This window comes from Manacus candei, unplaced genomic scaffold (assembly GCF_025592945.1).
Source record: "Manacus candei isolate 608988 ecotype Guabito, Panama unplaced genomic scaffold, ASM2559294v1 h1tg000027l, whole genome shotgun sequence".
NCBI classification, from domain to species: domain Eukaryota; kingdom Metazoa; phylum Chordata; class Aves; order Passeriformes; family Pipridae; genus Manacus; species Manacus candei.
Window position 1 is genome coordinate 2252550 of NW_026138075.1, and position 25101 is coordinate 2277650.

Sequence of the window (25101 nt, forward strand, 5' to 3'; positions counted from 1 at the left end):
GTATACAGCCAGAAAAGGTCCCAGAATTTCTAATTTTTGAGCAGCTTGGCCAATTCTCATTTACATTCTGTGCCATTACAGCTAACTGCAACAACTCAGGACCTAATGAGGGAGATCACACACACACACACACAAACCAGGATCATCCATTGGTCAGATGCTACCACCTTGATGAAGAGGTGCAGGAACTGTATGACATATGATGTAATGAATGTGTGACATGTCTAAAACACTGACCCAATCTGCTGCTCTCCAGTAAAGCTCAGGTTATGAGCAGACTTTTTCATGGTCCTAAATAATTTAATCCCTGTGTGGATTCTCTCATACCTAGCAAGAGTCAAGCTCCTGCTGAATCCTCTTCTTCAGCTGGAACTGTCAGAATGGACTCTGCCATCTGCTCATTCTGGTGTTCCCAAGGAAGTTACAGACACACATATGCTGCTCTATTTCTGTTGAGTTTATTAAACTGGCCCAACATGTTCAGAAATTACTGAGAAGATGGATAGACACACACATTAAGACTGTGCAATGACACTAGCCTGATTTCTCTAAGAAATTCTTGGTGGTTTTGTTTTGTTTCATAGCAGACTCTTCATGTATGAAATCACCATGTCAAACCATACCCGGAGCAAAGAGTCTTAAAATTAAAGAACCCTGTTACTTGCCACAGCCCAAACTTCCTGTGATCATTTTAAGAGTCTGTGTCTTAGTTTCTGCATTTGTATAATGGAGTAAATATTTCTTTACAACATATGAACAGCATTTTGTACTAAGGTCAGTAATGCTGTCAGGAGGAAGCATCAGCAATACATACAGCACAGCTGACTAATTTTCCAGCAGTTAATGATGTGGTAGATCCATCTTAGCAATCAACTACATTTTCATTTTCCAGCTCAAAGTATAGATTATGGGATGTTATCCTGGATAGGCAATAACCACCTACAAGAAAAAGAAAAGAAAAACCAGTGTAGGTGCTGGAGCATGTCCAAAGAAGGGCAATGAGGCTGGTGAAGCGATTAGGAGCGGCTGAGGGAGCTGGGGTTGTTCAGCCTGGAGGAGGCTCAGGGGAGACCTCATCACTCTCTACAACCACCTGAAAGGAGGCTGTAGCCAGGAAGGTATTGGTCTCTTCTCCCAGGCAACCAGCAATACAAAAGGGCATGGTCTTAAGCTGTGCCAGGGGAGGTTTAGGTTGAACATTAGGAAGAAGTTCTTTACAGACAGAATGATTGGACATTGGAATGGGTAGCCCAGGGAGGTGGTGAAGTCACCGTCCCCGGAGGTATTCAAGAAGAGACTGGATGTAGCACTCAGTGCCATGGTCTAGTGGATAAGGAGGTGTTGGCTCAAAGGTTGGACTCAATCTCAGAGGTCTTTTCCAACCTAAGCGATTCTGTAATGTTTAATACCAGAAGAGAAACTGAAAAGTACGCTACCCTTGTATTAGCAAGACGCAGATCTGTCACATGGAGAAGTTGATGCCAAGGATCAAAAGTCTGTGACACTTTTGAGGGGGTGAAATAGGGAATTGGAGAAGGTAAAGTCTTCTCCCATGAACTGGACACCCATTAGTGGTCAAAGCCTGTTAGGTGAGCTTTTGGAGCACATTTTTCAGCTCAGTTGCATTCAAAAGGAATCCAGTCTGGGGACTAAGAGACCTCAGTGATATGAACACAAACAAGCAGAGTAAGGACTATCTGGACACTGATTTGAAAAGCACACCCCTGATCTAAACTACAATGCAGGGGTGAGTGTTCCCTGCACAGACCACTCTTCTCATAGATCTGCTCTTTGGCCCTGGGGTTACCACAAGGTGGGACTGGAAGTGCCACGAGCACTCCCCATGTACAACACACTGGGCATCTCCCTCACAGAGTAGGTGAGGTAATGATAAAGCAGGTGATGTATTTCCCTCAACCAGCAAAGCCAGAAAAACAGAGAAAGAGCACAGTCAGCTTAGGACTCTAAGTTACAGGATAGCAAAAAAAAGTACAGTGCAAGCCTTGTAGCCACACATGCGAAAAAAAAAAAAAGAAAAGAAAAAGCAAGTTCATTATTTTGAAACTATGGGATGGAAATAAAAAATAATCCATGTTTGTCTCATTCACTGAACATTTTGCCTCGCATTCTAGTTAGGATAATGCTGTGTGTGAATAGAAGAAAATAACATCTAGGGACCTAAAAAATCAGAATAGGACACAAGCTACAGTATCTGAAAACAAGTGACTATTTACTGCAAAAAATCCCTCCCATTGTAACAAGGAAAGAATTGGCAATTTAAATTGCCAGTTCAGCAGCAAAATATGTTTAATGAATCAGTGAATCCTGGTATTTGTGGTAGCATACAACCAAGAGAGGGGGAAAGGGAGAACAGAAACATTCTGTCGGCTTACCTCTGGATTATTCTGCTTTTTGCTCATCCTTACATCTTAGGGGGAGGTTTGGCTGGTTGGTGTAGCCTAACCACATGAAGGCTGAGAAAAGGAACTGGCTGAAGGACAGACAAGTGATAAAACTATAAGAAGATAAACAAACAAAGCTGTGAATTGGGAATTAGGTTCCTAATCACTGACAGACTGGAGTCCCAAATGCCTTCTAAAGAGAAATTCTGGCAAGGAACTTATGACTCAATAAATTTTCAGGAGAAGAAGCAATCCTTTGAACTTCAGATAGGAATCCACATGTCCTATGATCTGATGGGAGACATGGTTGCCATTTTCATCATCTACATTGCCTTACACTTACTGGCTTTCAACAAGCACTTACAGGGACCAGAAAGCAATTCTTTTTTTCTCCGGTATGCATAATTCAATATTGCTGTTCCTAATTCCTGAGTATAGCCTCTCCTCAATTTTTCTGAATGCTAGAGATCAACTGCAAGGTAAGACTTTGATTTAGCGTGAAGGGGAAGGGCTTTCTGCTGTTCACTGTGGATGGCATTTGGCCCTCTGGATATTATGTGGGAAACAAACAAATGGATTGCCTTTGCCAGAGTAATATACCACACACTTCGTCTCTTTTGCCCTAGTCCTGCATGACTTGGTACGGTGAGTTTGGGTCTTCAACTGACAGCCAGCATTTGCTACTGCCAAGAAGCATTTTTGCATAGTTACACAGCTTAGGTAACAGCAGACATCTTTCAGCATCTGCAACTGCAGAGGGATGAATAACGATGTAAATGATCCTTTCCAGTTCTTCCCTTTCCTAATTAAGAGAATACATTCAAATCATTAAAGCCATCTGTGTGACAATTATCTTACTGTGAAAGCTCGGATCAGTTTTCCTCTTCCAGAACCTCATCATTTCTGATGCTGTTGTTACTGATTAGGCCTAATCTAAAATTTCAGCTCTCTGAAATGTGCACTGCCTTATCGGATAGACTGTGACTACTGTGCTTAACTCTAAAGATATTTTGAACTTATAATGATAATGTTCTTCAAAGTGTTCAATTCCCTAGCTGCCTTTAATAAGGATCCTATACTTCTTTCACCCTTGAAGTATTTTATTAGTCTATTTTTCGAATTGTTCATGCAACAGGGGAGATACTTTAAGAAGAAAATTAATTTGTACAACCTTTTTGATAAAGTGCCTGTTGCTTACTTCTTCTTCTACTTTATGCTAAAAGTACGGTTTCCACAGAGTTAATAGTATGACTAACTGCTTTTTTCTAGAAACTGGGAAAATAATCTCTACTATATCATCCAGTTTAAGCCTTTTCTTTATTATTACCCACTACCAAAATTCAAAGGCTTGACTGGACCACCATTTCACAGAAAGAAAGAGCATGAAACATGACATTTTGTTTAAGATACAATTCTTAATGACATGAAGATCAAAGTCTAAAGCTGCAGCAGTCACATTTAGCTACTCATACTCAACAGAAAAAGCAGTTTACCAACCAGTATTGCAGTACCCTAGAGGAAACAGATATATAGACTCACACAGGTGTTCTCCAAAACATATTTTTAATGTATTCTGCATCTGGAGCCTAAGGAGAGTAAGAGCAGAGAAATATGCTTGTTATTCCTTTTTTACATTACTGTTAAAGCTAAATTACTTCACGTAAAAAAGAAACTGCAATATTTCCATACACGGAGCTAGCCCTGCATAGGAAGTCTTCACAATAGAATGGAACACAAGGACAACGTTAGTTAAAACCAAACCAACAACAGCTTTTTGTTCTGCCCTCACTGAGGGCTCAACAGTTGCTTTTACACTCACAGCCAAGAAATAAGAGCAGTCTAGTATGTCTCTCATCAACTTCCCCAAAATCACTTTGAAGTATTAAATACCAGTCGGATTCATTGTAGTCACAGAAGGTAAAATTAGTGTTTAGTCTACTTTTTTGTGCTTCTCAGCATTTTAGAGTATAACAGTCCTTCCACTCTCTACTTCAATGCATGAGGAAGCTATTTCAAGAGCAGTTTTATCCTGCCACTGTCACCTTGCAGCTGATACAAAACTGAGAAGAGGCACATTTTTTTCTCAAAAGGTTTTTATCTTCTTATTAATCCTCCTTTAAGGATTTTGCTTTAGCATTGTATTCCTTTTTTTAAAGTAGTGTTTTGTAAAAATGGAAAGAAGTTAATTTTAACCAGTTACAAAACAGTTGTTAAAAGACAGCTCTTTGTGGACTTAGTAAATACACAAAACTACTTCCTTTCTGTTGTAAAGTATATATGGAAAACTAACACACTGTTGCCTTGCATTTCAGAAAGCATCTTTACACTGCACTGAACAAACAGGACAGAGACACCGCAGACAGCTGGAATCTTGTTTCCAGCCTAAGTGATACAAAAATAGGAATAACATTTTAGAATTTTTTTACGAGAATATTTTTCATCTTCCTTGTTGAAGTGCTTCAGTTGAAACCCAGAATGATTAGAAGCTGCTTTAAGCATATATCCCCTTCACAAAAAATGTAACTTCAGAGGTTTCAACAAGCAAGGAGGTATCAGTGTCTTTGTCTCAAGGAAGTTTAACCTGTAAGTTGTTTTATCAATGTAAAACCTGTTTCACCCCTGCAGGGTGTACAATTATTTCCGCAGTGTTGTCAACATTTTTCTGTGTCAGTAGCTCAGAAGCAGTGCATCTCATCAGAAAAACAAAAAAGGCCAAATAGGAAGAAAAGAGAAGAACAGTAAAAGAATGAGTTAAAAATATGACAAAAATAAAACCATTCTTTGTGTTCTGAATGCTTTTTAGTTCCTTGTCCTTACCACAGCTTGCAATACCACTGCATTTAACATCAATATGTTTCACTAAAATAAACTTATTCTCACCTCTGAATAGTAACAATAATAATAATAAAAAAAATAAAATATCTGGTCCAGGAAACTGGTATCTATATTGAAGTGGAGACAAAACTCTTTGTATCAGGGCTGAGGAGGCAAAATGGCTACTACCCATTAGCACAGGCCTTAGTGGCACATGCATCTCAGACAGGGCCTGCTCTCCCAGCCCTCCTTCCCAGCCAGTAAATCCTAAACTAACCCCTAACACGTTACTCAGCACAGGCTCTGTACCAAACTGTTTTAAAATTAAGAGAAATAAAACAGGGTGGTGTAAACACACAGGGCTAAATGCAAAGTTGCCATAAATGCATGAACTCTCCTGCTGGGACACCTAAGTCCAAGTTATCTGGCAACATAAGTGTTCAGCAGAGAGGCTCACCACCATGAAAAGTTAAATTCTGCATAGAGGTGATAAGTCTTTCGGATTGATGCACTTCAGTAGATATTTAGACAGAACTACATGCAATATATCAGCATGTCCTAATAAACTGGTTTGTTTCTAAAGAGTAACTAACACAGTAAGCCTTCCTTGTAGCAACATTCACTAGATTTACATAGATGTAATAGTGATATGTTTTCATTTTGGGAATGTTTTCAATTTTAAAAATTTGCTAGTAAAGAACAATTTTTAGATTATATTACTGGACTAATGATCATAAATCACAGAATGGTTGGGGTTGGAAGGGACCTTAAAGACCATGTAGTTCCAACTCCTCTGTCACAGGCAGGGACATCTTTCACTAGAGCAGGTTGCTCAGAGCCCCATCCAGCCTGGTCTTGAGCACTTCCAGGGATGGGGCAGCCACAACCTCTCTGGACAAGCTGTTCCAATTTCTCACCACCCTCACAGTGAAGAATTTCTTCCTAATATCCAATCTAAATCTCTCCTCTTTCAGTTTAAAGCTATTCCCCTTGTCCTATCACTATATGACCTTGTAAAATGTCCCTCTCCAGCTCATTTGTAGCACCTTAAGGTACTGGAAGGTGCTATAAGGTCTCCTTGGAGCCTACTCTTCTCCAAGCTAAACAACCAAGTAATAATGTCCAGCTAATACTAAACAGGGTATTTGCCAGTTACGAAGACATAAATTTAAATTATAACCCCTGAAGAGCAATACAGATTCCAAAGTAAAAACTCTAAAAATCCCTTTCTCTGTGACCTATACAAAAAGAATTATTCTTATGACTTGACAGATAATGTGTTTCTAGCATGGTATGATTTGTTGATTATCTCTACTTACAGATTAGCAGAAAAGCATTGAAATATATCAATTCAAAAATCAAGCTACATGTTCTCACAAATGACAAGCTGAGTGGCATGTGTCTTAAGCATTACAAACCAGAGCAATTCAATCAATTGATTAGAATTTTACTCCTGTGTGATGCAAGCAAAACCTGCATGCTGGCTTATATCAGCAATGGCATGGCCAGTAGGACCATCCCCCTGTATTCAGCACTGATGAGGCCACAACTTGTTGTGAGGCCCCTCACTACAAGAAAGACATTGAGGTGCTGGAGCATGTCCAGAGAAGGGCAATGGAGATGGGCACAAGTCTGAGCAGCTGAGGGAGCTGGGGGTGTTTAGCCTGGAGAAAAGGAGGCTCAGGGGAGCCCTTATCGCTCTCTACAGCTATCTGGAAGGAAGTTGTGGCAAGGTGGAAGTAGGTCTCTTCTCCTGAGTAACAAGTGATAGGACAAGGGGAAACAGCCTCAAGCTGAACGAGGGAAGGTACAAATTTGATATTAGGAAAAAATTCTTCATGGAAAGGGTGGTTAAACATTGGAACAGGCTGTCTAGCAAAGCAGTTGAATCACCATCACTGGAGGTATTTAAAAGATGTGTAGATGTGGCACTTAAGGACACAGTTTAGTGCTGAACTTGGCAGTGCTGGGTTGAGGGTTGGAGTCAAGGGTTTCTTCCAACCTATGATTCTTATAATTTTATACAATGTAGACATAGCAAGGGACAAACAGGTGAAAATTGCTTCAAAATAGCAAGTCTTATAGTGGCAATACACAAACAGCACTGCTTTCAACACATCTTTGCTTAAAAATATCCCCATAATTTTCCTAAGAATGGCTAAGCTAGTAGGCACCATGCTGTGCACTGACAGAAATGCCAAAACAGACCAAAAGCGTGGAAGTACTATTCTTATATGCTCCCAACACACATTCTTCCTCAACTTAAATGACAAAAACGTTCCAACATCAACTTAAAAAATAAACATTAAGTATTAAAAAGACCCTCCTAATCTAATTTATTTGGATTCTAAATATCTTTCTCTAAAACAGTTTGTTGAATTTCTGGAGTAAGAACCCCATAGATACACATACTGCCCACCACTGAGATGAGACATTTAAGTCAAAAATATCCAGTATGCTAGACCACTAAATTTGCAAGTAACCTGTATCCTATCCAGCAGAAGTTAATTTCACTTTAAGACATTTGCAGGGCTAATGTGCCGTAATAAATCCTACCAATAATCAACAGTAAAGTGCTGAATTATATTAATTACCTGAATCGCACTCACATTTATGATCTTCATTTATAGACTTATCGAGTCAAAAGAGCCCTTTCTGTTGTAGAAGCTAAGCTGTTGTGCAAATATTATAAAAATATGTACTTTAATTAGGAGCTATATACACAACAGAACTTCCGCTTTTGTTAAGTAGAGCTGACACAGTAGAGATGAAAAATCCATGCAAGTATTTCTAAAGATACTTAAAAAGAAGAAAAAAGGACACTGTTATAGAATTTCCAATATCCTGGCAGACAGCCACTTACTATACTAGGTGATGTCTAGATCTGGACTGATAAGCATCATGCCACAAACATGCTTTAGTTTCTTCTGTAGATTTGCAGATTTTAAAGTACAGCATATATTTGAACTACTTCTCATTAAAGTGTATCATTAAGGTTTGAGGTTAAACTCTGAGCAAACTTCACATCTAGTCACATAATCAGCACAAGCAAGACATTAGTGCAAAGGGGAAGGTGTCAGTTGTACATAATGAGGACTCTTCCCCCAGCTGCACGATGCAATAGAACAATTTTCAGATTTAAAGTTCAAGTGGACTACAATCAGACAAAGCAAGATTTCCTTTTCCCAAATTTAGGACAAATTTCCAGAGGAACAAGATGAAAGCAATCTCAGTTACAGCAGTCAAAAAAGTCAAACCCAAGTTTGGAGAGCTGATAAATAACTCCAAAATTTATCATGCTATGAAGACAGCATTCTCAAAAGAGCTCCAAACGAACTGCAAAACAAAATTGGCATTTAAGTTGAAATTGGCCAAGTGCTGCATAGAAATATGCTCACACACAACAGTCATGTTTAAGCCAGTGCATAGAGAAGATAAAAGCACTTATGGTAGTTGCAAATGTTAACAAGTCCATACAACTTGTACAGTTTAGCAATGAGTCCATAGAAAAAGAAGAGAGTAAGAGTAGAAATGCTCAAGCAAAACCAAAAAAAGATGACCTTCCAACTGTATAAAATCCACATGACAATTACAGTAGAAAGACATCAGTGGAAAATACTCGTCTCAGTCCCAAACACTCAACAGGCAAATAAGACCAGAAAAGACAAGCCTTTGGCAGACAATTTGAAAGTCTAGATATGGCATTACATTTCTAAATAATCCACAAAATATATTATATGGCATATTCATATTAAATACTGGGTAACCAACTCTGCAGATCTGATGCTAACAACACTTTAGCAAATGAGAGCAAAATGGAGCAAGCTAAGGGAACGCTGGTGTATCACAACAGTGCTCAAGGAAAATATTATCACCAAGTCGTGCTTCAAAAACAGTGCTCTGGGACACTACACTATCATCTATGAAGCAAAACAAAGTTCTCTAGTTTTTCAGGGATGTTCCCTGCATAGGATATGTTATGATTCACTATTACACGAGCAGCAAGACACTGCAAAGTAGTATGATTTATGGGCTGGATTAAATTTTTTGCTATTTCCTTCTCATCCAGCAAATCACTAGCAGTTTGTTTATGGGAGTTTGTGGCATCAAAATGTGAACCTGACTTGATAAGAAGATTCATGATGTCTGGATGGTTGTTCAGTGCAGCAATGTGTAATGGACTGTTGTTATCAGAGTCTCTGACATTTACATCAGCACCACATTCCACCAGGATAGCAGTAACTTGTAGAGAGGGGAATTTACAAACTGGGTAGCGACCGACACAGGTAGTATTATTGTCAACAGCAAGGTGAAGTGGACTGAAGTTATTCTTCCCTCTAGGCTGAAGTTTAAGAAACTTGTAGATAGTCTGTTTCTTAAAATGTTCCTGTTCTGCGCTGCAAGGTACTTTCTCCAACAAACAAATCAAATGCAAAATGATGGAAAGGGCTTTGTTCAGCTGTGTTGGATCAGGAAGACACTGGGTTTGTTTCATGGCTCGTTCTATTTCAAGAACACTTTTGCACAGTATACCCATTAGATCATCAAATGTGACAGTAGTGCCTAGCAGACCTTTTGCCCTATCCTGAAGCATGAATGAGAAAAGTTCAGCAAACGACAGCAAACTGCTGGCTGTCATAGGGCTCAGTGGATCAAGGTTGCTCTGCTGCATGTCCAAAGCATATTTCCATAAGTTGATGCAACGCTTGAAGTTTCCAGAGTCTGCATAGACAGCACCTCTGTATCTAATATAATACGATGTGTCTGGGTGAGAAGGGCCAAGAATACGTTCTCTAATTAATAATGCTTGCATTCTCATTTCATCAGGATCTGCAATAAGATTTTCTAGCTCTTCTGAGCTGTTTACCTCTTTAGCATAATCATACGCCATAATCAGTGTTTGTGGCACAGGTTTGCTCAGGATATTAGTCCTATCACTGTATCTCATTTCCATAGCTCGCTTCCAGTATTTCAAAGCACCAAGCAGATCTCTCTTTTTGTCCACGAATGTTGCTCCTAGAAGTTCCAGCGCATTTATGCGTTCAGCCTTACTAGTCTGTACGTGCTGGGTCAGAAAGTCCACGATATTTGTGTGGCCTGTAACACTGGCTGACAGAAGGGGAGTCATTCCATAGCCGTCCTTTTCCATTTTAGCACAATACTTGAGAAGCATCTTCATGATCTCCAAACTTCCAGATTCAGCACAGTCATGTAATGCTGTATTTCCTGCAAGAGAAGAAACATGACTAAATGAATCATAATCAAGTTATAGTCCGAACCCCACCATGCTAATAGTTAAAAAAAAGTTAAAAAAAGTCAAATATTAATAGTTTTAAAATAGCTTTTTCCACACTTCTGTATTATGAAAGCTTAGATGACAAGTCAAAATATTCAAGATCTGATTAAATATCAAGGTTACCAGGCAGTTATGAAAATAAAAATGCTTGATATTATGGCCCCAAGTTTTTAAAAAAAGCAAAACCAAACCAGAATTAAAATGCAAGTCTCCACTACACAAAAGCACAGGAGTAGGAATTCCACTGTGTCAAAAGTCAAGCAAATGGGAGACCAGTTTGGTTGAACAGGGAACTCCTCATGCTGTTCAAGAGGAAAAAGAAATTGTACGATCTCAGGAACCAAGGTCAGGCTTTGACAGGGAAGGTGAGGAATTTGACAGAGCTGTGCTTGATATAAGTAGGGACAAGACACAAAAGGCCAAAGGTCAATTAGTATTGAAACTGGTCTATATTGTGTAAGACAAGAAGAAAGGTTTTTAAAGTACGTTAGTAACAAGAGGAGGTGTAACGAAAACATTAGACTGATACATGTTGGAGACGGTCATCTGATTATTAAGGGTGAAGTAAAATGGAGACATTCAATGTTTTATTTTGCCTCAGTCTTTAATAACACACAGGGACTGTCCTCTGCCCAGTCCCTGGCTTCAGAAGATGACTGTGGGAATAGTGACTTTCCATTTGTCTGGACACTTCTCAGGGACTGTATCAGCTGAATGTTCACAAGCCCACAGGACCTTATGGGATTCACCCTAGAGTACTGAAGAAGCTGAGCGATGATATGGCAGGTCCTGCCTCCCATCAACTATCAAAAGTCTTGGGAGGTCCCCACTGACTGGAAGCCAGATGTTATTTCATTTTATAGGAAGGGCAAGAGGGATGACCCAGGAACCTACAGATGTATTAGTCTAACCTCAGTACTTGGACAAATCATGGAGTAGATCATACTGAATGCTACTGAAAAGCATTTAAAGGACAATGCAATCATCAGGAACCATCAACACAGATTCACAGAGGAAAGTTCTTTTTTAATTAATTTGATATCCTTCTAGGATAAGGTCATCCACCCAGCAGATGAAGGGAAGGTGGTGGATGCAGGTTTTTTGCATTTTAGTGAGGCTTTTGATAACGTCCCTCACAGCATCTGCCTGGGCAAGTTGTCCAGCTGAGGAACGAGTAGGTTCAGGGTGCACTGGGTGAAGAACTGTCTGAAGAGCTCAAAGGATTGTAGTGAACGGGGCTACAGCCTGCTGGCAACAGGTCACCAGAAGTGCTCCTCAGGGCTCAGTTCTAGGGCTGTGCTGTTCAATATATTTGCCTATAATCAATATATTTGCCAATGATCTGGATCCAGGAGTCAAATGCACTGTTAGTAAGCCTGCTGCTGATTCAAAACTGGGAGGTGCTGTTGACTCTTCCAGATGGATCTGGATAGTTTGGTGCATTCAGCAATCATCAGTGGCACCAACTGAACAAGTACAAATGCACCCGAGATTTAGTAACACCAGGCACAAATATAAACTGAGAGAGCAACCCTGCAGAAAGGGACCTGGGGGACCAGTATGAGTCACAGTGTGCCTGGAGAAACCCCATCTTGGGGAGCATCAAACACAGCAGAGACAGCTGTCCAAGGTGATTATCCTGCTGTTTGCAGCACTGGTACAGCCCCACCTTGAGCAATGTGAGCAGGTCTGGGCCCGACAATTTAAGAAAGATGTGAAGGTCCCTGAATGCACCCAGAGGAGGGCAACCAAGCTGGTGATAGGGCTGTAAGGAATGTCCTGTGAGGACTTTGGATTTTTCTAGTTTGGAGAAAAGGATGCTGAGGGGTGACCTTGTTGTCTTTACAGCTTCCTGAGGGAGAGAAGTGGAGACAGAGGTGCTGAGCTCTTGCCCCGGTATCCAGTGACAGGACAGATGGCAACAGCTCAAAGCTGTGCCAGGGGATGTTGAAGCTTGACAATGAGGAACCTTCTTTGCTGAGAGGTGGCCAAACAGTGGAACAGGCTTCCTCCAGAGGTCGTTGATGCCCAAGCCTGTCAGTGTCATTACCTTTGGTCAATGTCCTTAGTAATTTGATAAAATTTTTGGTCAGCCAGAAATTGGTCAGGCAGTTGGACTAGTGATTACTGTAGGTCCCTTCCAACTAGAATAATCTATTCTGTAAAGGATTTTGTAACTGCTTCCAAGTATAAACCAGAAATTTAAGCTGTCTATCTTCACATTGCTTTACTTTTCCCTCATCCCTTGTTAAATTTCCCTCCTTCTCTATCTCTAGCAACAATTAAAAAATAGTGAGATGTGTATGAAAATTAAAGCTGGGATAACCCAACATTGGCTTTCTTTTCATCTACCCTACACCTCTTCCTCTCTCCATCTGCCAACCCTTTTGATGGGTATGTTTTGAAGCAATGATTTTATATAGACAACACAATCCATCAGAACAGACCCTCCATCTCAGCTGGGACTTTTGAGACTGCCAGTATATTCTGAGGGGGTAGAACATTTTGTCAAGGGCATGTATATACCCAGACAAACTATTCTTAATGCTTTCTTAGGCCTTTATACTGAACTCCCATCTTAATCCCTCTGCTCTTGTAGTTAGGATTCCCAGAGCTAAGAAGAAAAACATGCCCTCAACACACAGCATGCAGCCATCTATCTTACAAGCATCTTATCATTTACATGCAGATTATTTTTCATTAGCATGACATTGTAAAGTCTTTCATTTAATGGCATTCCAGTTCCAACACCATGTGAGGAAATTTCTAGTAAGCACTAGTGCCACCTATTTGAAAACTCTATTTACAGAAAATTAGAGAGCAAGTATTGGACACCACAGTTGAATATCTAACTATTAGGCTTCAACTAGATTAAAAGTTTGCTTAACTTCAGATATGAGCATTTCAGTGGAGAAGAAAGGAAAGATGGAGATAAACTCTTCTGGTCCTCTCTCAACATAACGGAGTCTATTATGTAGTTGACTGCTTTAAAACCACACAATTTACATTTTCCTTGTTCTTTATATTATGTATATACACACTACAGACACAGGCACAGAAAGTTTTCAGCCTCACACAAAATTAATTAACAGAAAATTCATGTTAAAATCTGCCCTCCAACCCAATTAAGATCTCCTAAATCATTAGGCCTGCAAATTCCAGTTAACTGTCCCTCCAATCATCACTTTCTGTTATGCTGTCAGCAAGTTTCCACATTCACAAATGAGAACCTAATTTTCTAAGGGTTCACTGCCTATTCCTAGTAATCAGATTTGGCTTTTAAAAGTTAAGACAGACAAGTTTCAGGAAACTTCCTTATTTGCATTTTTCGTAGGCTTTTTTTTAATGCCAACAAGAGAGCGATTTACGGTGTGCTTTGCCACTGTATTTCTAGTCTCTAACAGAACTTACGTGGGTTAGGAAGGAATGCAATAGAAATCTTCAGCTCATGTGAGGGATAAGTGTATTTGTATAGTCTACTGATCTGAACAGCTTCTATTTATCTTCATACACTTTAACTTTTTTCCTGACTCTGATCTCTAGAATCCACGGTTCACTCTTCATTCTATAGCATTAGTTAATGAAACTCCAGTCAAAAGCACGTTTGAGATCTGCCTTAAAAGCCTAACACTGTATAGACTTAAATTGAAACTAAAATGAAGGTGAAGTCTTTACAGTAGTACATTCTTTCTGCAAAGAATGTATAGTTTACACTGGCCTGAATACAGTAAATTCAAAAGCAAAACATGTCAAATTAGTACACATATATCTATATAAGAAAAAAGGTTTCATAATTATTAAATACTTCAAAAATAGAAAACGTGTTCCATTTTCAATTATAAGAACTTAATGTAGATCTATACAAATAACTTTGACATCTTCTAGCTTACCTCCTTTCTAACAGGACACAGTAAGAGTACACAAAGTTGAAGAAAAAAAACCCCACAAAAGCAAAATTCAGAAATACCTGGTCAAACCATAATGACTGTCCTCTGAATTCCACATGCACTTTTCACCAGCAGATTGAGACACCTTAGATCCACAATGTAAACCTATATTCTGTGCTTTGAATTAGCAGATTGTCACACAGCAGCTTGCTTTTATCTTCTGTTGGCAAAGCCACCGAGACAAGAAAATGTTCACCCAATGCTTTGCAAGTTTTGGTATGCAGAAGAAGTATGCAGAGACTAAAAGACTGTTTAGATGAATATTTTCCAATGGGCACCGGGCATTTTGCCTTGGTTTCCTCACTAGTATTCAGATCATCCACTCATCACTCCTTCTCTCCTAATCTTTCAGTTCTTAAAACTTCACATGTATATTGGTCTCCTACTTCTTCCTCAAACAGGTTTGTTGACCACCTGAAAAAGAACTCGGCATATTCTAACGCCTCATTGTTGCTCTCAATTCCAGCAACCAGAAAACCAGCAATAACAGAATATGCAGTTATCCAGGACAAACCGAGTCTCAATCCACGCTCAGCAGAAATCAAAATTTAGCTGACAGACTAATGAAATTCACAGAAAAATGCATAAAAAATTATTTTCAAAAGCCTGTGACTTAAGTTTAGCAGGTTTTTGTAAATATAGCAGAGCTATGAACACATTTTTCCCCTCATATTTTAACTGTAGGATCCAAACATTTAAATAAAAAACCCACAGAAAATATTAGATTGTTTTACAAACTGAAAGTGAGCTTAACTTGCAAAATATTATTTTCCTGAAATATTTCTGAATAGTGGCCAGTGATTTCACTATCATTTACTAACAAGTAAGCAGAGGAAGACATCTCAACACAAAGTGGCATCTGAAATTATCTGCTAGATCAACATTCATAAAGCTGAATCTAGCTCATGCAACAGAAAGTGATTTTCAATCCTTGTAACACTCAGGCAATTTTTACCATTAATAGAGAGCATTAAGTTAATTATAGGTCTGGCCACACTACAATCTCTACCAAGACCAACAAAATTTTCAATTGCAGGAACAGAGATTTAACCAAATTTAGGTGGATTAAGAGTTGGTGAATTTGGCATGCATAATTTATCAGCTATAATTCCCTCTGTCCTTACTGCACATCGCAGACCAGAAAACTGTCGATACCTCATTATTGAGAAGGACAAGACCTTTATATTCCTAAAACAGGAAGGTGTCACACCAGACAAATATACAAACTTACCAACGCACATACATTTTAAGTCTTCTTGGTATGCTGGAAAGTGTAGTTAAAATGCAACTACAGTAGTTAATCCAGAACGAAAGACTGGCTGGTTGCTCAAACCAGCTGCAATCTGTACTTATTGGTGAAGGCAAAACCAGAAGCATCCGGCTGAGCCACCAGTTAACACAGGCACTTCAGGGTGTATTCAAATCCATACACTATCCCTCACAGCAGAGCTCTAAAACACTGGAGTTGGCACTACAACTTTCTACCTACAAGTCAATACTTATGAGGTATTTAAAAGTCATAACATAAAAGTATTTTAAAGACAAATAAGCCCAAAGGTATCAGTAGCACTGAAGTTCTTACTATCGCTTCACAACTACAAACATACATTTTGCCATCTTGGATCAACACCAGTTATTCATATTACATACTGCAGATCCATCACCGTATGACTGAAAAAAATCCGTACAAAATAAGGTTGGCCATTGTCTGGGTAAATTCAATCCAACAGTCTGTATGCCATTAATTTACAATGCAGCTATGTAGAACATGTGGAAATATGTTTAAGACTCCAAGGAATTTCACTACTCTGCCCAACTGGATGTCCTTAAAGTAATTTAGTTTTTTCATTCATATTACAATTAAGTTTAAACAGCTGTTAGGGACAGTTTATCAGAAGTAGTGTTGTTTTTTAGTTATTTATACTGCAGTAGCCCTTAGAGTTAAAATAACCACAGTTCATATTAAACCATGTAAATATTAGTAACACAAGGCCATCACCACTAATTTTTAGAGGCTGCACCTCACTTAGTTTGACTGGATGGTACAGGTAGAGGAGTGGGAAGAATATATTGTAAGAAACACAAGTTTCCACAGAAAAGTGGGTAGTTGTAGACAGATAGTTGAGAGCTGTCAACTTAAAAAAACCACCAAAAAACAACTTAAACCCCAGTCTTAAGAAAGAACAACATTACCAGCCATCTACACCTAGCAAGTATCAAGTTAAATGTGAGGAAGAACTTGAAAGAAAACATGGTAGTGGCCTTAATATCTAATTCGAAGGCTAAGTTCCATACATTGGCCAGGAGTTGAGCAGTTCAAATAAGTATGGCAAATCAAGCATTATCCTGTGAATTAACTCATCCATTTCAAAACACTGTACTGTCTATACTGACAGTAATAAGTAGCTGAACACAATTCAGTAGTTAATGAAAGTTTTGTAACATTATTTATTCAGCAACAATCTAAAAATCAATATTATCTCTTGCTGTATTAAGAAGGAAAAAGGTTGAAAATAAGCAAAAGTAATTTGAAAGTCATTCTCTTTGATAAGCCATTTTCAAAGAGACACATATAAAGGTGTTGGCCATATTTAGAGTATTTTTTTTAAAGGTGAGAATGATTATTTCCAAGTAGGTTTCAGGTAGTCTTTTCAACCCATTTTTAACTGCAAAATGACCTGCAGGAATTTAATCATGTATCGGAGATAGTTAATATTATGACAACATGAAGGGCTCCTCCTTCTTGCCCAGACACAAAACTGGAGTAGAGATACTCTGGTAGTCCCCATACTTCTCTGCTAGAATGTGTCACTGCATTGTACTGCTAATACCGCTTACAAACCGTTTCTGTCTGTATAAAACTTTACCATTTACACTATCTAACAACTTTCTCTAATTAGAAACAGCAAAAAGAAACAGAATAACCCCACCTCCAGTCCTTCCAAATCTTGTAAACACAAATTCAGGAAAAGATATGGTCAGTTGGCACCAGAGCTTCGTATTTTATTCCTGTGTTAACAGTACTCCTTTAAAAGTGGTTATGAACATTACAGAAACACTTCACCTATCACAGAACTAATTCTCTAACTATCCTATGTTTCCAAACTTACTGGACTGGGGGGTGGGCATTCAAATTCACAATGAGGACAGGTCTTTCTATGTCAGAAGAAAGTAATTCCCAAAATAGACTGGTAGCTTGTGACAGGGGAGTGAAAGAAAATGAAGCCATGACACAGAAAGTGATTTGCTTTGATTTGCAACCAATTAAGTGCATCCACTTCCCAGTACTTACGAAATGCTTGATCAAATTTCCATGTGATAAAACTTAAAATTTAACATCAATCTGATTTCATATCCAAGATCATTAAACATAAGAGAAAAAAAAATTATTTAAATGACTGAATAGTGTGTAAAATTAACCACATGTATATATTTTTGCAGCCCTATAGATGATCAACCACTTTTATAAAGTGAAATTGTTCACGTAATGTTCATTTTTTTTCTATCACAGCACTTAGAGTAATTCAGTCTTCCAAGTATTTTACTGATTAAAAAAAAAGTAATATTGCTAGATGCACACACACGGACAGTGCACAGGAAAATTGTTACATATCCCTACACTCAGTATGCATGGCAAAGAAAAACTAGAAGTACGTCTTCCCTTTTAGCAAAAATTAAGTTAAAAAGTAAGTAATTCAGTAAAAAATGCAAAGAACTGCTAATCTCAACAACTGATTTTAATCTAGTTTCCATATGCTGTAATGGAATAATTCCTCTCTTGCTCACCAAAGTACTTAATGAGAACAAGATTACCAGTTATTAGATTAATAACAGTGTGCTGCTAATAATTTAATTTCAACATAACCTTCTTTTTAGTTGAAATTCAAGAATTTATTCCCTTAAATGTATCTTTTTAATTTAATTCAATTTACGGACATTCTTACTTAAGTTCAGTTTCCACACGGTGTCACAAACAATATATCTATAAAATCCAGTGCACTGCACCATGTAATACCTACCAAAACAGAAATAAAAGCAACACAGCACACTTTTAGAGCAAGGGCTTATTCAAAGGGGGGGGGGGGGGGTGAAGCAACAACTAACAAAACAAACAAGCAAAAATAAAGCCCAAGGGGTTTTGGTCTTTTTTGTTCCCTCCCCACCCCCTGCCTTGCCCCGTCACCAATAAATGTATGAATCTTGGCAAGCAGACAAGACAAACAACCTCAGCAGCAAACAAACCTGTCAAGACTCCTTAATGTTTACTGCAAGAGAAAATGAATTATTTTTAACACATACTAAACCATACTGATCACAAAGGAAAAAGCATGCATCTCTATAATCCCCCTATTTCCGGGTCTTCCGAGTTTGTAAAGGATTTTTTCCCTTACCGGCAGCTTTCAATGTTACACTTTCCACTAGCCCATAAAAACACAATACTGAAACAGCACTAGCCCTTGATAAAGTACTACTGCACATATAACCTTGATACAGTACCCATAGAGACAGAGGTCTGTATGCTTCTGTGCTTTCCAAAGTGAGGAAGCAAAGTCAACAAGCCTTGTTTTCCATATTATTCTACAAAGCTATTGTAATCAAACACTGTGCCAGTGGAATTTAGGAATCATAATATTATTTTCAATTTTTTAAAATGCAATCAAATGCTCCTGTGCAGATCCCAAGAGACATCTAAAAGAGTGCCTAGTTCAGCAGTTCTTATTAGACTTTCTAATAATCAGAAGGAGAAAAAAAATTAGTCTTTTGGCTAGCTGACAAGTCTGATAACTACAGAAGAGGGATAGAGTTAGCAAAGATGACTTGCAAAACCACAAAGATCACCTTGAAGAGACCATATAACAAACATCTGAAGAATGGAATGACTTGTTCAGAAAAAATACCTGCCTTTCAAGCAGGTATTTGGAAAAAAAGTCACTGTGCCATTGCATTCAGATCATCCTGGTTATCAGCATATGTTTACTTAATCTACAACTTAACTCATTAATTCCTGCAATAATGGATATTCATTCCCCTTCTTTCTGCAAATCTGGCGGAGGAGGATAAAGCATAACACAAATTATCAAAATACGCATTCCAAATTTTCAAAATGCAAGATTTTGAATCTTGTGTCACGTCTGGAGTTAAAACAAAAGTATAAGATTCCATTAAAAACAGTCTTCATGGAAAAGAATTTTATTCCGGGCATTTATATTAAATATTGTATTATTAAATATAAAATCCAACAAATACAGTCTCAAAGAGCCCAGATATGTAATCTGAAGGCCCTAAGCCCACTGCCAGTTGTATTAAGAGAATAAGCATTTCCCTTCCTACACATCGCCAGACGAAGACTGTGCACAGAAACAAATCAGTGAAACGTGTTAAGAGAATCAAAAGGTCTGTTCTGAAGGTAACTGTAAGGGAGCACCACCCTAATAACAAATCACTGGCAGGCTTTGCAATGCAGCAAACATAAATCTGCATGCAGCCGTCACGGAACGTCCTCCTCATCCGGCGCAGAGGTAGAGCTCTGCTTCACTTGAGCTTTACTTCTAGGGTTATGCCTCGTCCTGAAAAAAATCGGGTTCCTGCCACTCTAGCATTATCCACACCATTCCTCCTTTTAGAAGCAGCATAGAACCTTGTCACCTGAGTATTAATATATGCAAGCGAAACTTATTAAGCTTTCTTATTTTTATCTGCAGCTTCTCAAACCAGTAGACTAGAGAAAGCTATGAATTAGGAAGACAGTGGTGAATTACCTATGTAAAACACTGCTTTAGTTGCTTCACATCTAGAGATACCTTTCCAATTTTCCACAACTATTAAATAAAAAATCCCACCTACCCTTCTTACCCTAGGTATCAGTTTGTCCCCATGGCTTACAAAACATTTTTTAAAAAACCTTTTGCTTACACTTCTGTGGCCTACGTGCTACACGGAAGTTTGGGGAAACTGTGAAAGCTCAGATTTGCAAAACAGTAGAAACTAAGACAACTAAAGGTTTGTACTTTCAATTCAGAACCATTGGCCACCTTTCACAGGAGAGCACTCATCTACCCCAAACACCTTATAACCTCCTTCTTCAGCACCATCTCCTACGAGACAGTGCCAGACCTACACTTCACTTCTGCACTTTCATAACTGTCTTTTAAAAACCTCTGCATTCTGAATTTCCACAGTCCAAAATACAGCTGGGGGATTCTGCCTGTATTTTAGAATCGGTATTTCACCTTTCACCTGCTCTATACACTTAGACATGTGTGAACTTACCTGTTTTCTCTAATATCAAACTATTTGGATTTTTCCCTGGAACTGCCAACACTTCAAAACATTTTCATATTTACATTTTCCTGAGTTTTAATATATGTATTAAATTCGACTTTGCAATATGAAAATCCAGTGGAAAACCACAAGAAACAGTCCAAGTAATTTTTGTCCCCTGTCCCACCCCAGGCTGCATAGTAATCTCCCACAACAGCACCTCTACTGAAGTTACGTAGTTCTGCTCTTACAAGGAGCATTGCAATTTTAAATGCAACAAAATCTGAAATAGTTAAAGCTTTTTACATCTTTCACAGAACAACAGGTTTCTCTATACATGGCCCAAGACAGGGACTACCTAAAAAGAGCTCACGTACAAGGGCAGCAACAACTTCTACTACTGAAGAGCGGAGCACTCAGGTGCTCTGTATGTTCCTGCTACAAGCCCAGACACACTTGTCAGCTGTTTACTACATAGCAGGGAGGGGTAGAAACTGAAAGTAATACAAAAAGTCTTTGAGGTGGAACGTGACAATGTAAAATGAATCCTGCTGGATCCATTTTTAAATTAATGGCATTTCTGCATACAAAACTTAGAAGGTTACCTGCTGAGTCTCAGAAACTGCAATGCCCATACTGTCGCAATACTAAGGGTTACCAGTTTTCTTCAGTTCTTCTGCCTTTCCACAGATGACTTCCAAGGTTTACAGTACTTGCTTGCTTGCTTTACTTCACCACTGCTTAACTTCAGAGATCAGACTTCTTTAATACACCAAAAAGTACGCTCCTGTCCTACCAGAGGAGATTTCCACATACTTACCAGCAGATAACTATTACCTACAGACATCCATTTGTACACGTGGCAGTTCAAAGTATAAAATGAGTTTTAATGAGCTAAACCATATTCAATGTAACTTTAATTACAGATCAATTATATACCTTAAGAACTTTTGCTAGTGTGCCTAGGTGCAAGTCACACAGAAACTAAAGGAAGAAGCGAGAAAAAGGAATTAAGATAATAGACAGTACTGAAAATCCTCAGGAATGTGTGGCTGCCACTCAGTCAGTTAAACAAAGACAAAAATGCTAATGTACTAATAAAGTGAACAAAAAGAAGGAGTAAGGTAAAGCCTACTCCACCAACACAAAATGAGGGAGGAAAAGCACTGCAGAGTTACGTCTTTTTTCTCTGTTACATCAAATATTTAACAGCACTCTTCTGTTCATACCTATTGTATGAAGGGATAGATTTAAAACTAAACCCCAAGTTTTTAATTGTTTACACACTTTATATTTAGCTTGCTATTCCAAGAACACTGTTTAGAAAAATGACATTTTTATCCTACCACAAGTCCATGATGATTCATAAGCAACCTCAAATCCTTACAAAGTAAGATTTATTTTGCTCTGCCCACCTCTGTGACAGATCTGTAGTTTAGCTTCCTTTACATTAGACCCACATATCTGCACGATTTGCTGAAAAACCACATATTTAACCAAGAAGCTTTTCCAAAGATTACTCTCATAGTTGGTGTTTACCAATAATAATAATCTAGTCACACAATAATCTAGACACTAAGTATATTTTAACAGAAATAACAGTCAAGGTACAGTATACTATTACAAATGTAATAGCCTGAAACAGGCTGTAGAAGTATTATACTACAAAAAAAATTATTACTGATTAGTAATATATATATGCATATATATACAAAACCCAAAACCTGCTGAAATAAAATCCTGGCCCAGTGAGCTAAAACATTAACTGTAACTTGCAGTAACTGGTTGCTTTTCAGGTAAATATCACATCCAAATGCCAGTTTGAGATGTAATAAAACCCCCAGTATTCAAGCCAAGAGATCCAACTTATGATCCCATCAAAAAAACCCAGAAATCTTCATTTTGAGTGGTAACACCAGGGCAAGTGCAAACAGGGGCAATTTTGAGATCTGTGAGCCACTGGAATTCTTCTGTTGAGATCACAGTCACCTGCAGCTTCATTTCTTTAATCCTATTATGTGTTTTTGTTTACCAACAGTGAAAAAGGTCAAAAATTACTCAATAGTTCGGAGGCAGAGGGTGAAGAGCAAAGTCGTTTTTAATTTTTCCAATGTAGAAAGTAATTTTTTCTCCTTTATGCATACTTTCTTGTATTACCCTTACTGGCACAGGTCAGTTTTACATACAGCATTTTGCTTTGTCAAGAAATAGTTTGAAAACCAATAACGCACACTCACATATTTGAGTATGTTGTTACACCAGCCTACTAAAAAGAAGAGTTCTCAGCAAGTTTATTAGCTTTTAACACATGCATGAATATGACATTTCATATGACTAAGTCTTTTTAAGAATTAGGGGCTTAAGATTAAAGCTTATCAATTTAAAGTGAAATTTTATAACCCATGTTAACAAAAGAGTACATTAAAAAAAAAAGTAGACACACAGCTAAATACACTTAATCTCTTACTATGCCACTTCATGAAAGCAGAGTACTTTTGCACGTCAGCCTCCTGAAGAAGTAAATGAGTACCTTTACTGCTATTCACCACAACAAAAGTGAAGAAACTATCTTACCTTTAACACTTTTTCTGTTAACATCAGCTCCTTTTTCAAGTAAATACTGAGCAATTTCTTTGTGGCCTTTGTAACAGGAGATCATCAAGCAGGTATGCCCGTGGCGGTTTGATACTTCCAGATCTGCTTTGTGCTCCACAAGGTATTTTACTATTTCCAGGTGACCATCAAAACAGGCAGCTCTGAGAGGCGTCGAATTTGTCAGGGTCGTGTTGTTGACAGATGCACCGTGATCCAACAGACACTGAACCACCTTTAGGTGGCCAGCGGCCGACGCTGCCCACAGCGGCGGAGCCCCCTCGATGGTCTCGCCATCAAAATTCACCGAACCACCAACTTCTATGGACGCAGAGCAATGGTCCAACAAGTATTCCACCATGTCGAGGTGACCGTAGCGGGCTGCCATCAGAAGTGGTGTGGCACCATTGGTTTTCTCTGACATCAGTTGGGCCACCTCTTCCCTTGTTTTGCTTGCCAGTAGCTTGGAAAGGAGCCGCAGCTTGCCATCACGAGCTGCGTTGAAGACTGCTGTCTTTAGATCCATTTAGTCTGTACCTCTCTGCTTCCTGAAGGATACAGGCCTGCCTTTTTCACAGTCAAGACCTTAATGGAAACGCTCAGCCCAAACAGAACGTCCCCAGCTTCTTCTCAGATCAGTCTCATCTCGATGGGACAACATGGAGACTCTGAACAGGGTCCTGACGAAGCGCAGGCTGTGCTTGTCAGAAATCTGCAGAAGGAAGAATTCTCAATGTTTTCACCTCCTATTTGGCAAACAAGTAACCGCATTGTGTTTTCCAGCAGCTATACCCAAACAAGTCGCTGTTGTGGCGCGCCGGCGTCCAGCTGCATTCCATGGGACTCTCCCTGGCCGCGCGGTGGCCCCTGAGGAAAGCTACTCGGGGGGGAGGGGGCTGATCCTACCACCGTGTTACCCATACCAGCCACAGAACGATCCTCTTTCCCCTCACAGCGCTCCGACCGCCCCCCCCCCCGACTCGTTTCGGATCGCACCCCAAGCGCAGAGCCCCCCGCTCCCGCCGGGAGCCCCAAGGACACGCACCCCCAGGGGAGAGCCGGGTGGGAAAGGCGCCGGCGGGGCTCCGGCAGAGCCCCGAGCGGCGGGGAGAGCCCGAGCCCGGCGCCCCCGTCACGGCTGCCCCCCGGTGCGCCCAGAGCCCGCCGGCCCCCTCCCTCTCTCCCTCCTTCCTCTCACGGTACCCAGCCCGCCCCGCTCGCCTCCCCGGAGCTGGCCGGAAAGGGCGGCCAGCCCGCAGGTTACCTTCCCGGAGCGCTCCGGGCCGCCTCCCGCCGCCGCCGCCGCCGCCCTCAGATGGACGCGCCCGCCACCGCCGCCGCCGCCGCCGCCCGCGCTCGCTGCGACGCCTCCATGACAGCCCGGCCCGCCGCCCCGCGCCCGCCCCGCGCCGGGCCGCCCCGCCGCCGCCAATCAGTGCAGGGCGCGGGCGCCAGCCAGCCAATAACAGCGCTGCCGGGGGCGGGACTACGCCGCCGCTGGAGGGCGGCGGTGGGGCGCGCGGGAGGGCGGCCGCCAGGGGGCGCCGGGGAGCGCTCCACGCTCCGCTGAGGGGCGGGGTGGCGGGACGGGGCGGGGGTGAGGGCACGGGGCGGGGGTGAGGGCAGGGGGCGGGGGTGAGGGCAGGGGGCGGCGGTGAGGGCAGGGGGCGGCGGTGAGGGCAGGGGGCGGGGGTGAGGGCAGGGGGCGGCGGTGAGGGCAGGGGGCGGGGGTGAGGGCAGGGGGCGGCGGTGAGGGCACGGGGCGGGGGTGAGGGCACGGGGCGGGGGT

At 40.3% G+C, this 25101-nt stretch overlaps 1 protein-coding gene across 2 annotated transcripts; it reads right to left on the reverse strand.

Annotated features, from left to right (window-relative positions):
- Nucleotides 1–442: 442 nt before the first annotated feature.
- On the reverse strand, nucleotides 443–24652 carry FEM1C (fem-1 homolog C). 2 transcript variants are annotated; one of them, XR_007904783.1, is made up of 3 exons: nucleotides 23295–24288; nucleotides 2394–10442; nucleotides 443–939 (listed from the first exon to the last, which is right to left on the reverse strand). XR_007904783.1 is itself a non-coding variant. In XM_051789387.1 (3 exons), the coding sequence occupies exons 2-3, from the start codon at nucleotides 23836–23838 to the stop codon at nucleotides 9133–9135; spliced, it is 1854 nt and encodes a 617-aa protein (XP_051645347.1). In that variant the 5' UTR covers nucleotides 23839–24024; nucleotides 24577–24652; the 3' UTR covers nucleotides 443–9132. The 2 variants fall into 2 exon arrangements, 1 of the variants encoding a protein (XP_051645347.1); XM_051789387.1 differs by adding an exon at nucleotides 24577–24652 and having other exon boundaries at nucleotides 443–10442; nucleotides 23295–24024.
- Nucleotides 24653–25101: the final 449 nt, after the last annotated feature.